This window comes from Hemitrygon akajei, chromosome 16 (genome assembly GCF_048418815.1).
Source record: "Hemitrygon akajei chromosome 16, sHemAka1.3, whole genome shotgun sequence".
Classification (NCBI taxonomy): domain Eukaryota; kingdom Metazoa; phylum Chordata; class Chondrichthyes; order Myliobatiformes; family Dasyatidae; genus Hemitrygon; species Hemitrygon akajei.
The window spans coordinates 65600431-65613468 of NC_133139.1; the positions used below are offsets into that span (position 1 = coordinate 65600431).

Here is a 13038-nt window from a genome sequence, read left to right on the forward strand (position 1 = left end):
TTTAGACCCATGAGTCCATGTGTAACAGTGAGGAAACAGTATTTCTCATTGTGAAGGAATTTGTCTGTTTACACAGATGCCGCAGAAAAGCAGCATCGATCATCAGGAGCCCCCATCAATTACGACATGCTCTCTTCTCACTGCTGCCATCAGTAAGAAGGTTCAAGAGCCTTAGGGCTCACACCACAGGGTTCAGGAACAGCTGCTACTACTCAACAAGCAGGCTCTTGCACCAAAGAAGATAACTTGCACAAAGAAGAAGGAATGAAAGTGTCATCATACGAGGAACGTTTGATGGCTCTGAGTCTCTACTCGTTGGAATTCAGAAGGATGAGGGGGGAATCTCATTAATAACTTTCAAAAGTTGAAAAGCCTAGCCAGAGTAGATGTGGTAAGAATGTTCCCCATGGTGGGAGAGTCTAGGACAAGAAATCACAGCCTCAGGACGGAGGGGCGTCCTTTCAAAACAGAGATGTGCAGAAATTTCCTTTGCCAAAGGATGGTGAATTTGTGGAATTTGTTGCCACATGCAACTGTGGAGGCCAGGTCATTGGGTGTACTTAAGGCAGAGATTGATAGGTTCGTGATTAGATAAAGCATCAAATGTTACAGGGTGAAGGCCAGGAACAGGGGTTGAAGAGGATTTAGAAAGAAGGATCAGCCATGATTGAATAGCAGAGCAAACTCGATGGGCCAGATGGCCTAATTCTGCTCCTACGTCTTATGGTCTAACTTCACTCAACTTCAAGTGCCCCATCACTGACATGCTCCAACAAGCAATGGACTCACTTTCAAAGACACTTCATCTCATGCCCTCGATATTTCTTGCTCATTTATTTATTACTATTATTATTTCTTTTTTTATTAGCACAGTTTGTTGTCTTCTGCAATCTGGTTGACTGCCCTAGTTGGGCATCTTTCATTGATTCTTTTATGGTTATTATTCTATAAACATATTGAGAATGCCCACAAGGAAATGAATCTTAGGGTTGTATATCAGAATCAGAATCAGACTTTAATCGCCAAGTACCTATGCACATACAAGGAATTTACTTCCGGCAGATGTTGTCTCTCTGCTCATAACTATAATAATGCTAAATATAAATGAAAATATAAATTATACATACAGGTAGTGCAATCCAAGTAATAGTTACCTGACAGTTAACCGGCAGTTAACTGTTCAGCAAAGTGACCGCAGTAGGGAAAAAACTTCTCCAGTGCCTATTAGTCTTAGTCTGGAGGGATCTGAAGCACCTACCAGACGGAAGCAGATCAAACAGTCCGTGCGCAGGATGGGAGGAGTCCTTTATGATGTTCCCCGCCCTCTTCTTCAACCTGGAAGAGTACAGGTCCACAATAGAGGGCAGGGAGGCTCCAATAATGCGCTCGGCAGTCCTCACTGTGCGCTGTATGTTGATATGCTGATGTATCTGTACTTTGATAATAAAATTTACTTTGTAATTTGAACTGATATGCTGCCTCAACCCATAAGGTCCCTCCCCAAGGACAATCACTCTGTCCTTTGTTCCAGCGAGGAGTTCTGCTCTGTGTTCAAGTAACAGGGTGCTGAGTTACCCATCCGGACCCTCAGAGCCCAGGTGTATCGGGGAACAATCCATGAAATATACTCAGGTGGCTGTGGAGCTCAAGTCATCGGGTCTGTTTAAAATGTACATTGATATGTGATAGATTAGCAAGTGCATCAAAGGTTGCAGGTGGAGGCAGGATAATGGGGTTGATAGCGATAATAAATCAGCTGTGATGGAATGGTGGAGCAGACTAGATGAGCCTATGCTTAGGGTCTTATGGCTTAAATACTGTAAACTCTGAAGCTGGAGCTCCCAAATGAGAGACAATAGACAATAGGTGCAGAAGTAGACCATTCGGCCCTTCGAGCCTGCACCACCATTCTGAGATCATGGCTGATCATCTACTATCAATACCCGGTTCCTGCCTTGTCCCCATATCCCTTGATTCTCCTATCCATAAGATACCTATCTAGCTCCTTCTTGAAAGCATCCAGAGAATTGGCCTCCACTGCCTTCCGAGGCAGTGCATTCCAGACCCCCACAACTCTCTGGGAGAAGGAGTTTTTCCTTTACTCTGTCCTAAATGACCTACGCCTTATTCTCAAACCATGCCCTCTGGTACTGGATTCTCCCAGCATCTGGAACATATTTCCTGCCTCTATCTTGTCCAATCCCTTAATAATCTTATATGTTGCAATCAGATCCCCTCTCAATCTCCTTAATTCCAGCGTGTACAAGCCCAGTCTCTCTGACCTTTCTGCGTAAGACAGTCCGGACATCCCAGGCATTAACCTCGTGAATCTACGCTGCACTTCCTCTACAGCCAGGATGTCCTTCCTTAACCCTGGAGACCAAAACTGTACACAATACTCCAGGTGTGGTCTCACCAGGGCCCTGTACAATTGTAAAAGAATATCCTTGCTCTTGTACTCAGTTCCCTTTGTAATAAAGGCCAACATTCCATTAGCCTTCTTCACTGCCTGCTGCACTTGCTCATTCACCTTCAGTGACTGATGAACAAGGACTCCTAGATCTCTTTGTATTTCTCCCTTACCCAACCCTACACCATTCAGATAATAATCTGCCTTCCTGTTCTTACTCCCAAAGTGGATAACCTCACACTTATTCACATTAAACGTCATCTGCCAAGTATCTGCCCACTCACCCAGCCTATCCATGTCACCCTGAATTCTCCTAACATCCTCATTACATGTCACACTGCCACCCATCTTAGTATCATCAGTAAACTTGCTGATGTTATTCTCAATGCCTTCATCTAAATCATTGATGTAAATCGTAAACAGCTGTGGTCCCAATACCGAGCCCTGTGGCACCCCACTAGTCACCACCTGCCATTCCGAGAAACACACATTCACCGCTACCCTTTGCTTTCTATCTCCCAACCAGTTTTCTATCCATGTCAATATCTTCCCCCCAATGCCATGAGCTCTGATTTTACCCACCAATCTCCTATGTGGGACCTTATCAAATGCCTTGTGGAGAAGGTCAGAGGATCAGTCAACATCTGTGGAGAGAGAAACTGGAAAAGTGATAAAATGAGGCAGGAAAGTGTGTCCCTGATAGGGTGGAGAGACCGAATATGTGAAGGAGACAGAATGCATCCAGGTAATGGAGGAATGCCTGCAGTTAGAGAGAAAGTAAAATAAAAATGAGGATGCTGGTGATCTGAAACCAGAGATGTTGTTGGAATCTCGCAGCATTCTGTTTCTCACCCACAGATGCTTCTTGTCCCGCTGAGAATTTCCAATGCTGTACTTCCAATGCAGATTCAGGGAGGGAATGGGCAATTAACTGAAATTTAAATGTGACTAAACCTGGTCCTGCCATAGTTATATTAAAGATGAATGGAGCAAAGAGAGTCCTCTATCCTCCCCTGCTCCCGTCCAATGGAAAGCAGCTCCAGTACAGAAGGCAATATCGATAGGCCCATGGTATGGAGAGCAGGGTGGTAACCATCCTGGCTTCTAACAGGTGACTGACCATTTGGTCCCTTGAGTCAATTCCTGCTGCTCCTTAACTCCATTTACCTGATTTTCTTTCTCAAACCATAAGGCCCCTTCCCAAGAATAGTCACTCAATCCTTTGTTCCAGCGGAGGTCTTCTCTGGATTAAACAACACAGTGCTGAGTTACTTCATCCCGACCCACAGAGCCCGGGTATAAAAGGGAGCAATCCATGTTTACTATTGAGAGAGATTTTCCCTGTTCACACAGATATCGATGAATGCAAGTCCTCACCTTGTCACGAACATGCAACTTGCATCAACGTAGTGGGATCCTACCAGTGCAACTGCAACGCAGGGTTTCAGGCATTACCTGCAACCGCCAACCTCACGGCAGGGAAAGTTTGTGAAGGTAAGGACTTTGTATCAACATGAAAATGGAGAATAAATCCCACTGACTGAGGATACCAGTCTTGCACAATTTTTCTGCAGACTCCCACAACTGAAGTAGAATGTAATGTGGAGTTTCTGTCTTTCATTCTCTTTCGCTCTCGCTCTGCGTCTGGCTCTGAAGATTGTATGTTTAAGACCCACTGCCAAGAATGGAAAGCTACTTTGCGGGAGTGTTCTCACCAGCAGAATTATTTGGCTTGTACTGAGCTTGTAAAAAGGCAGAATCTAACTGGAATTCTAGAAGTGTGTGTGTGAAAGTGAGTCTGTATAAGAATATGTCTGAGATTTGGTGTCATGATGAGTGTGATTATGAATAAATGTCAGGATTTTTGCTACATTTCCAAGTTTTGCACATGTATCCTGTTAATTTGGCTGTTGTTCTTCATGAGATATATGACTGTGGTGCCAACATTGTTGAAATATTACCTGAAGACAATGTGAGATCCCAGATTTGAACTTGACCTTCACCTGACATGTTGCATCTGTACAGTTTAGACATAAAGATCAGGTACACAATGTACACCAGACTCTAACGGATACAGAACCCATGTAGTAGATTGATACAGAACCTGGATATGTGCACAGTTCATGTTCACATGCAGACACTCACTACACAGAACTAAAGCACATGTAGAGCAGAAACATACACACAAATGCACATGTGCACACACACGCATATTAAAGGCAAATACGCACAAGCGTAACAGACCTGAAACATGTGCAGCAGAGACAGACAGAAACACAAATACGTGCTTGCACAGACACCTACCACACAGGCATATGCACATGTACAGGCACACATTCACACACACACACATACACCACTTCAAGTACTGATTTTAGCTTGTGATTTTGTAGCTAAGCAACACTTAACCATCACGCCTGCTCCTCTTCTGCCTTTACAGATGAAGACTGACTGCCAGCCTTAAAACCATCCATATAATACATATGATATGTTTTAATTGGAATAAAGCTCTTTATTTACTAATTTGTGCATGTTTGATGGTCACTGTACTGTTGATCAAAATTCATAAAATAAAAGAAATAATTAAATCTTATTGCACTCTCAGTGCAGTGTGTAACAATAAAAAGTGAATGAGATTTTGAACTGCAGAAGGAGGGTTCTACATGGATTATCACATGCTGAGAGGAATGACCCCCTGTCGTACCAGAGTGATGGATGTGGCAACAAGAGCCAGAGATGTTAAGTCTATCCTTAATTGACCTGAAGAGCCATGAGATGTGTTCTTGGCACAGCACATGAGAACAGCCTTCTCCCTCCTAACTCTCCATCAAACCCCATCGTCATGACATCCTCAGTCTGATTAATTTCTCTTCACTGCACCTATGGAGCCTCTAACCCCAACCTCAACCTTCATAGATTCCTCCTCCTCCCACGGCCCTCCACCATCCTCTCTGCTCTGGGTGGAGTGAGAAACGGTGGAGACCACAAAGTGAAAATCTGCCTCCTTTGGGACCTGGATCTTGGTGAGTTTATTGTTGTTCTCTGGGCCTTCAGTTACAATAAATCCATAAATAAGCAGTACAAGAGAATAGTGAGGTACTGTTCATGGATTCATAGACCATTCAGAAATCAGAGGGTGGAGAAGAAGAAACATTTCCTCAAATGTAGGTGTGGGTCTTCATTTTGAAGCCGTGGTGCTTTAAAAAGGGAGAGTCCATCATTCAGGACCCTCACCATTTGGGACATGCCCTTTTCTCATTTCTACCATCAGGAAGGAGGTACAGGAGCCTGAGGCCCTACACCCAGCAATTTAAGAATAGCTTCTTCTCCTCCGCCATCAGATTTATGAATGGTCCATCAATTCTACCTCACTATTCCTCTTCTGCTCTATTTATTATTTTTATAAAATATAGTAATTTTTATGACAAAACAATTCATTTCATCATAGAAATCATGATCACAGAGAGAACTTGTAAGCTCCTTACAGATGGTGTCAAGAACTGAACCCTGATCTTCTCATCACTCGTGCTGTAAAGTGTTATGCTAACTATGTTACTGTGCTGCCCTCGAAACATCACCATACCATGCTATTCCTCCAGGGATTGACCTAGACGTAAATTTCTGGGCGTATCCTGAAACTTCAGATCTCTCTGTGTATCATTTCTTTCACAGGCCCTGATGTTTGTCACTTACCACCCTCTGAAATGACACAGCAAGTGACTCAGTTGCAACTTTACTGTAAACAGAGGAAGAGTAAAATGGGGTGAAGCACCCAGCATCAACCTGGACTCTGGATCGGAACCCAGTCAGGTTGTTCCAAGCCTGTCCAACCTTGCAATATTCTCCGCACAAATATCCAGGGACGGACAGGAACAGCCGTCTCCCAGACTGAGGGAATGTGATTGCTCTGTACACATCACCTGATGGACAGATACAGAGCTCATCCTCAGGAAAAATCATTTCACACAGAGGCAGCAACCAACTCCTTTCATTGACTCTCAGGTGGGGAGTCTGCTGTCCACTCCTTCATGTGGTGTGAGTTTAGGGAGGAGAAGGACAACTTCTGCTGGGCTTGTGATGAATACAAGGACATAGAGATGACACCAAGGATGGGAAAGAATCAGGAAATTTTCCGGTTATTTTCTCCAGCAATAGTTCTGCAGGAAACCTCTGAGGAATTATTCTGAGCTTCTAATTTCACCAATGGGTTCACACTCACATTTTTCCCTCCAGGCACCTGGATCTGAAGAATTATGAGGAAAGGTAAGGGAATGTGAAGCATCCAGCGACAAAGAGAATGTCTCTCTCTCTCTGCCTCTGATGATAATTCTTTCATCAATGCTTCCCAGCAAAGTCTTGTTCAAGCTTCCTGAAAATTCCACCTGATGGATATAATTTGTGCAGAGCTTTCTTGGGTTGAGTTCACTTAATGTAGCCAGAGAAGATAATCTGTCTCAGCACCCACAGAACTGAGAGAAAAAATAAATACCCGTTCTTCACTGTCTGCTGGCTCTGAGGTAAAAGGATGATTCTGGCTCAAGTGTCTTAGCTCTCCAGGTCTACAAGCTACCAGTACTTGTTAGCCATGACACAGGTAATGATCTTGCCTCTTTTCTAGAGATTCATCTACAGTGATGTGTCCATCATTTGTCGGGAGTGTGCTTATGTGTAGAGAGTGTTTTCGTCATAGGTCAAGAGTGTGTCGATGTGGTTATATATTGGGTCTGTGTCCATCATAGGTCATGGTGTGGATGTAGGGTGATGTGATTGGTGGAAATGTACATAATTCACAGCCAACGCCATTCAGTTCAGGTTCACTTTAAGAGGCTGTTCTGACGTGAGGACGCAATGATGTAAAGGACTTTTACTGCGCTTTGTGTTCAATTTTTGTGCTCAATAAATGAATTACTATGTTTTTTCTTAAACATAAAATGCCTCTGCCACTTTCTATGTGAAACCCTACATTGGAGACCCTGATGCTCTAGGACGATTCCAGAGTAATTGAACATGTCGGACAATGCAGTTACTTTGAAACCGCCTGAGCTTACCCCTGACATCTCCTCTGTACCTACTTCCAAGCACCTTAAAAATGTGCCCTTTCACGTTGGACTTTTTTCGTCCTGGGAAAAAGCTTCTGACTATCCACACGATCAATGCCTCTCATCATCTTATGCACCTCTATCAGTTCACCTCTCATCCTCCGTAGCTCCAAGGAGAAAAGGCTGAGTTCACTCAACCTATTCTCATAAGGCATGCCCTCTAAACCAGGTGCCATCCTTGTAAATCTCCTCTGCACCTTTTCTATGGTTTCCACATCCTTTCTATAGTGAGGCAACCAAAACTGAGCACAGTACTCCAAGTGGGGTCTAACCAGGGTCCTATGTAGCTGCAACATTACCTCTTGGCTCCTAAACTCAATCCCATGATTGATGAAGGCCAATGCACCATATGCCCGTATGCCTTCTTAACCACAGAGTCAACCTGCACAGCAGCTTTGAGTGTCCTATGGACTCGGACAGCAAGATTCCTCTGTTCCTCCACACTGCCAACAGTCTTACTATATTCTGCCATCCTATTTGATCTACCAATGTGAACCATCTCATACTTATCTGGGTTGAACTGCATCTGCCATTTTTCAGCCCAGTTTTGCATCCTATCAATGTCCCACTCTAACCTCTGACAGCCCTCCAAACTATCCACAACACCTCCAACCTTTGTGTCATCAGCAAATTTACTAGCCCATCCCTCCACTTCCTCATCCAGGTCATTTATCAAAATCATGAAGAGTAGGGATCGAAGAACAGATCACTGAGGCACACCACTGGTCACCGGCCTCCATGTAAAATATGACCCATCTACAACCACTCTTTGCTTTCTGTGGGCAAGCCAATTTTGGATCCACAAAGTATGACCCCTTGCATCCCATGCGTCCTTACTTTCTCAATAAGCCTTGCATGGGGTTCATTATCAAATGCCTTGCTGAAATCCATATACACTATATCTACAGCCCTACCTTCATCAACGTGTGTAGTCACATCCTCAAAAAATTCTATCAGATTCGTAAGGCACGACCTGCCTTTGACAAAACCATGCTGACTATTCCTAATCATATTATACATCTCCAAATGTTCATAAATCCTGCCTCTCCTGATCATTTCCATCAACTTGCCAACAACTGAAGTAAGACTCACTGGTCTATAAATTGCTGGTCTATCACACTCCCTTTGCTGAATAAGGGAACAACATCTGCAACCCTCCAACCCTTTGGAACCTCTCCCATCCCCATTGATGATGCAAAGGTTATCGCCAGAGGCTCAGCAATCTCCACCCTTGCCTCCCACAGTAGCCATGGGTGCATCTCGTCCGGTTCCGGTGACTTATCCAACTTGATGCTTTCCAAAAGCAGATCCAATTTCTTAATATCTATCTGCTCAAGCTTTTCAGCTCAGTGCAATTCATCCCTACAATCACTAAGATCCTTCTCCATAGTGAATACTGAAGCAAAGTATTCATTAAGTACCTCTGCTATCTCCTCTAGTTCCATACACACTTTTCTACTGTCACACTTGATTGGTCCTATCCTCTCTAGTCTTATCCCCTTGCTCTTCACATACTTGTAGAATGCCTTGGGGTTCTCCTTAATCCTGTCTGCCAAGTGCTTCTCATGGCCCCTTCTGGCTCTCCTAATTTGCTTCTTAAGCTCTTTCCTGCTAGCCTTATAATCTTCTAGTAAGCTGGTAAGATTTTCTTTTCTTCTTGACTAGATTTACACAGCCTTTGTACACCATGGTTCCTGTACCCTACCATTCCTTCCCTGCCTTATTGGAACAGAAATTTCCCTGGAACATTTTCCACATTTCTGCCAAACATTTCCCTGAGAAGATCTGTTCCCAATTAATACTTCCAAGTTTCTGCCAGATATCCTCATATTTCCCCTTACTCCAATTCAATGCTTTCCTAACTTGTCTGTTCCTATCCCTCTCCAATGATATGGTAAAGGAGAAAGAATTGTGATCATTATCTCCAAAATGCTCACCCACTGAGAGTTCTGACACCTGACCAGGTTCATTTCCAAATACCAGATCAAGTACAGCCTCTCCTCTTGTACGCTTATCTACATATTGTGTCAAGAAACCTTCCTGAACAGTCCTAACAAACTCCACGCCATCTAAACACCTTGCTCTTGTTACACAGAGCGACTGGGGGTGAACCCAAGTGCTAGACACAGACACGCAGACAGGGTTGCGAGGTGCTTGCACAGTCGGGAAAGTGGAACAGATAACCAGGAGGAATCTTGACATGGAGCTCTGATAAAGAGTCTTGACACAGAGACGGGGTTTTCATGGCATAACTGGAAACTAGAGCTGAACTTAGAACTAATGGTTCTAAGTGGTCGGGAAACAAAGTTATCACATGGGAATAGACCAACGAACTGGCAACCTATGGTTGTGATGTCAGAGATCTTATCCTGCAGTCTCTGATGGAAACCAGGTGTGCTGTAATTAAGTGAACTAGCAGCAACTGAGAATCTAACAACTGGAATTAAGGTATAATCAAGGAGATAAGAGCGAGATGGGGGACAGCCAGATGGGACCATGACAGCTCTAGAGAGATGCCGATCAGTATTTGGGAAATTAAAATCTCCCATCAGGGCAACTCTGTTATTATTACTCCTTTCCAGAATCTGTCTCTCTATCGGCTCCTCGATGTCCTTGTTACTATTGGATGGTCTATAAAAAATAGCTAGTAGAATTATTGACCCCTTCCTGTTCATAATTTTCACCCACAGAGATTCTGTAGACAATCCCTCCATGACTTCCTACTTTTCTACAGCCGTGACACTATCACTGATCAACAATGCCATGCCCCCACCTCTTTTGCCTCCCTTCCTATTCTTTCTGAATCATTTAAAGCCTGGCACTTGAAGTAACCATTCTTGCCCCTGAGCCATCCAAGTCTTTGTAATGGCCGCAACATCAGAATTCCAAGTACCGATCCACACTCTAAGCTCATCCGCTTTGTTCATAATACTCCTTGCATTAAAGTAGACAGATCTCAAACTATCGGTTTGAGCGCATCCCTTCTCTACCACCTGCATACCCTCCTTCTCACACTGTCTACAAGCTTTCTCTATTTGTGAGCCAACTGCCTCTTCCTCCATCGCTTCAGTTCTGTTCCCACCCCCCAGCCATTCTAGTTTAAATTCTCCCCAATAGCCTTAGCAAACCTCCCCGCCAGGATATTGGTCCGGCTAGGATTCAAGTGCAACCCGTCCTTTTTGTACAGGTCACACCTGCCCCAGAAGAGGTCCCAATGATCCAGAAATCTGAATCACTGCCCACTGCTCCAATCCCTCAGCCACACATTTGTCCTCCACCTCACTCTATTGCTCTAATCACTGTCACGTGGCACATGCAGTAATCCTGAGATTACTACCTTTGAGGTGCTCTTTCTCAGCTTCCTTTCTAACTCCCTGTAGCCCCTGTAGCTTTTGGAGCAAAATGTCATTACTTGGTTCATACGAACCGAGGCCCAATACACACTGTGAGAAATCTCCGCCAACAACACCAAATATTTCTGTGTGGTCGCATCGCTCGGTAACTCCACGGCTGCGTGACTGGTGAGTCTACTAGAACACCAGCCTGAAAATGATGAATACCGATCGCTGAACACTCACATTTACCTTTCAGACTGTGGAGTCTGAGTGCTCTCCTTGCCTGATTTCTGCGTATGCCGTTTCGGCTCAAAATGCAGCACAGTCTTTCCCATGGTTGATGGATTCCGTATTAAAAGACTTAGATTTTCCTTCTGTTTGCCTGGATGACAGACTTGACGTCAGTGCATCTAAACCCGAACACGTATCTCATCTCTGCACACTTTTCGAGCGTACAGTCACCTCAGTGTGATTATAACCGTGCTAAATGCCAGTTTGGGTTGTCAACCATTGACTTTCTCGGCCATCACATCTCTGCAGAAGGTGCGAAACCACTCCCAGCAAAATCAACTGCTATTATGGATTTCCCACGGCCCCGTTTTAGTAATAAACTACAGGAGTTTTTAAGCATGGTGAATTTCTATCACTACTTCATTCCACAAGCTGCTGTAGTTATGCTTCCCCTGCGCTTAAAGACAAAACCTCTAATCACATGCTTGATTGGTCAGCGGACATAACCAGGGCATTTGGTGATACCAGACAGGCTCTTTCCAATGCCATCCAACTGGCGCACCCGCTCCCCAGTGCACCTGTCGTCCAGGCGCCACTGACACTTTCTGAGGTCCCTGAGCAACGGTTTGACCATGTCAATGTGGACCTTGTGGTGCATTTCCCTCCTTCCGTGTTTTCACACGCCTCCGCAGCATGGTGTTCTGTACCAGCAGGTGGCCAGAGGTCGTCCCGCTAACATCGACAATGGCCGCTGATGTGGCTTGGACACTCTTCAGTACCTGGGTTCAGGGGTGCAGTGCTAGCCGGAGCACACCCGTCATGTCTTTAAGAAAAAGCCAAACTAAACAAGCTAATTAATTAGGTGCCACTCAGGGTGATTTCAGTATCTCAGAAACTGCTGATCTCCTGGGGTTTTTACGCACAACAGACTCTAGAGTTTACAAAGAATGGTGCTAAAAAAAAAACATTCAGCAAGTGTATTTAAGAAGATGTTTTCACTCACAGAACAGCCACTCACTGGCATCAGTGACTAGCCACATCAGTGAGTGCATCGATGACGTCACTGTGTCCAAGACCATCACTACACGCTCTAACCTGAAGCCAGGGATGCTCGCGGAGGTGCGTGCGGTGCTGAGGACCCGTGACTCCGCCTTCAGAACGGGTGACAAGGCAGGCCTAACGACAGCGAGGGCCAAACTGTCCCGGGTAATCAGAGGGGTAAAGCATGCACATGCCCAGTGCATCCACAGCCTCTTCCAGGACAGTGGCGCATGTGGAAGGGCATTCAGGACATCACCAACTACAGAACATCTCCTGACTGGTTGGGTGATGCCTCCCTCCCAGATGCGTGAATAACTTCTATGCCCGTTTTGAGGCGGAAAATGATGTGACGGCGAGGAAGTCCACCTCTCCTCCAACTGACCAGGTGCTGTGTCTCACCGTGGCCGATGTGAGGAGATCCCTGTGCAGGGTCAACCCACAGTAGGCTGCTGGACCAGACAATATTCCTGGAAGAGTGCTTAGTGGTTGTGCAGACCAGCCAGCAGACGTTCTCACTGACATCTTCAACATCTCCCTCGCTGAGCAGCGCCACCATTCCAACGTGCTTCAAGGCCGCCACCATCGTCCCCGTGCTGAAGAAATCTTCAGTGTCCTGCCTCAATGACTACCGTCCCGTTGCACTCACATCCATCATCATGAAGTGTTTCGAGAGGCTCGTCATGAGGCACATCAAGACCCTGCTGCCCCCTCACTGGACCCCCTGCACTTCACGTACCGTTCCAACCATTCAACAGACGACGCCATTGCCACCACCCTCCACCTGGCCCTAACCTACCTGGACAAAAAAGATACGTACGTTCGAATGCTGTTCATCGACTTCAGTTCAGCATTCACACAATCATTCCTCAGAAACTGATTGGATAGCTGAGCCTACTGGGCCTGAACACCTCCCTCTGCAACT

The 13038-nt window shown here is 45.1% G+C and overlaps 1 protein-coding gene across 2 annotated transcripts in view; it reads left to right on the forward strand.

Moving 5' to 3' along the window:
* The window catches only part of LOC140740134 (uncharacterized), a 187924-nt gene that overhangs the window by 139017 nt on the left and 35869 nt on the right, over positions 1 to 13038 (forward strand). For both annotated transcript variants that reach the window (XM_073069068.1, XM_073069069.1), the window contains one exon: positions 3764 to 3904. In XM_073069068.1, coding sequence (XP_072925169.1) covers positions 3764 to 3904 — 141 coding nt within the window. The remainder of the gene's footprint in view (positions 1 to 3763; positions 3905 to 13038) is intronic.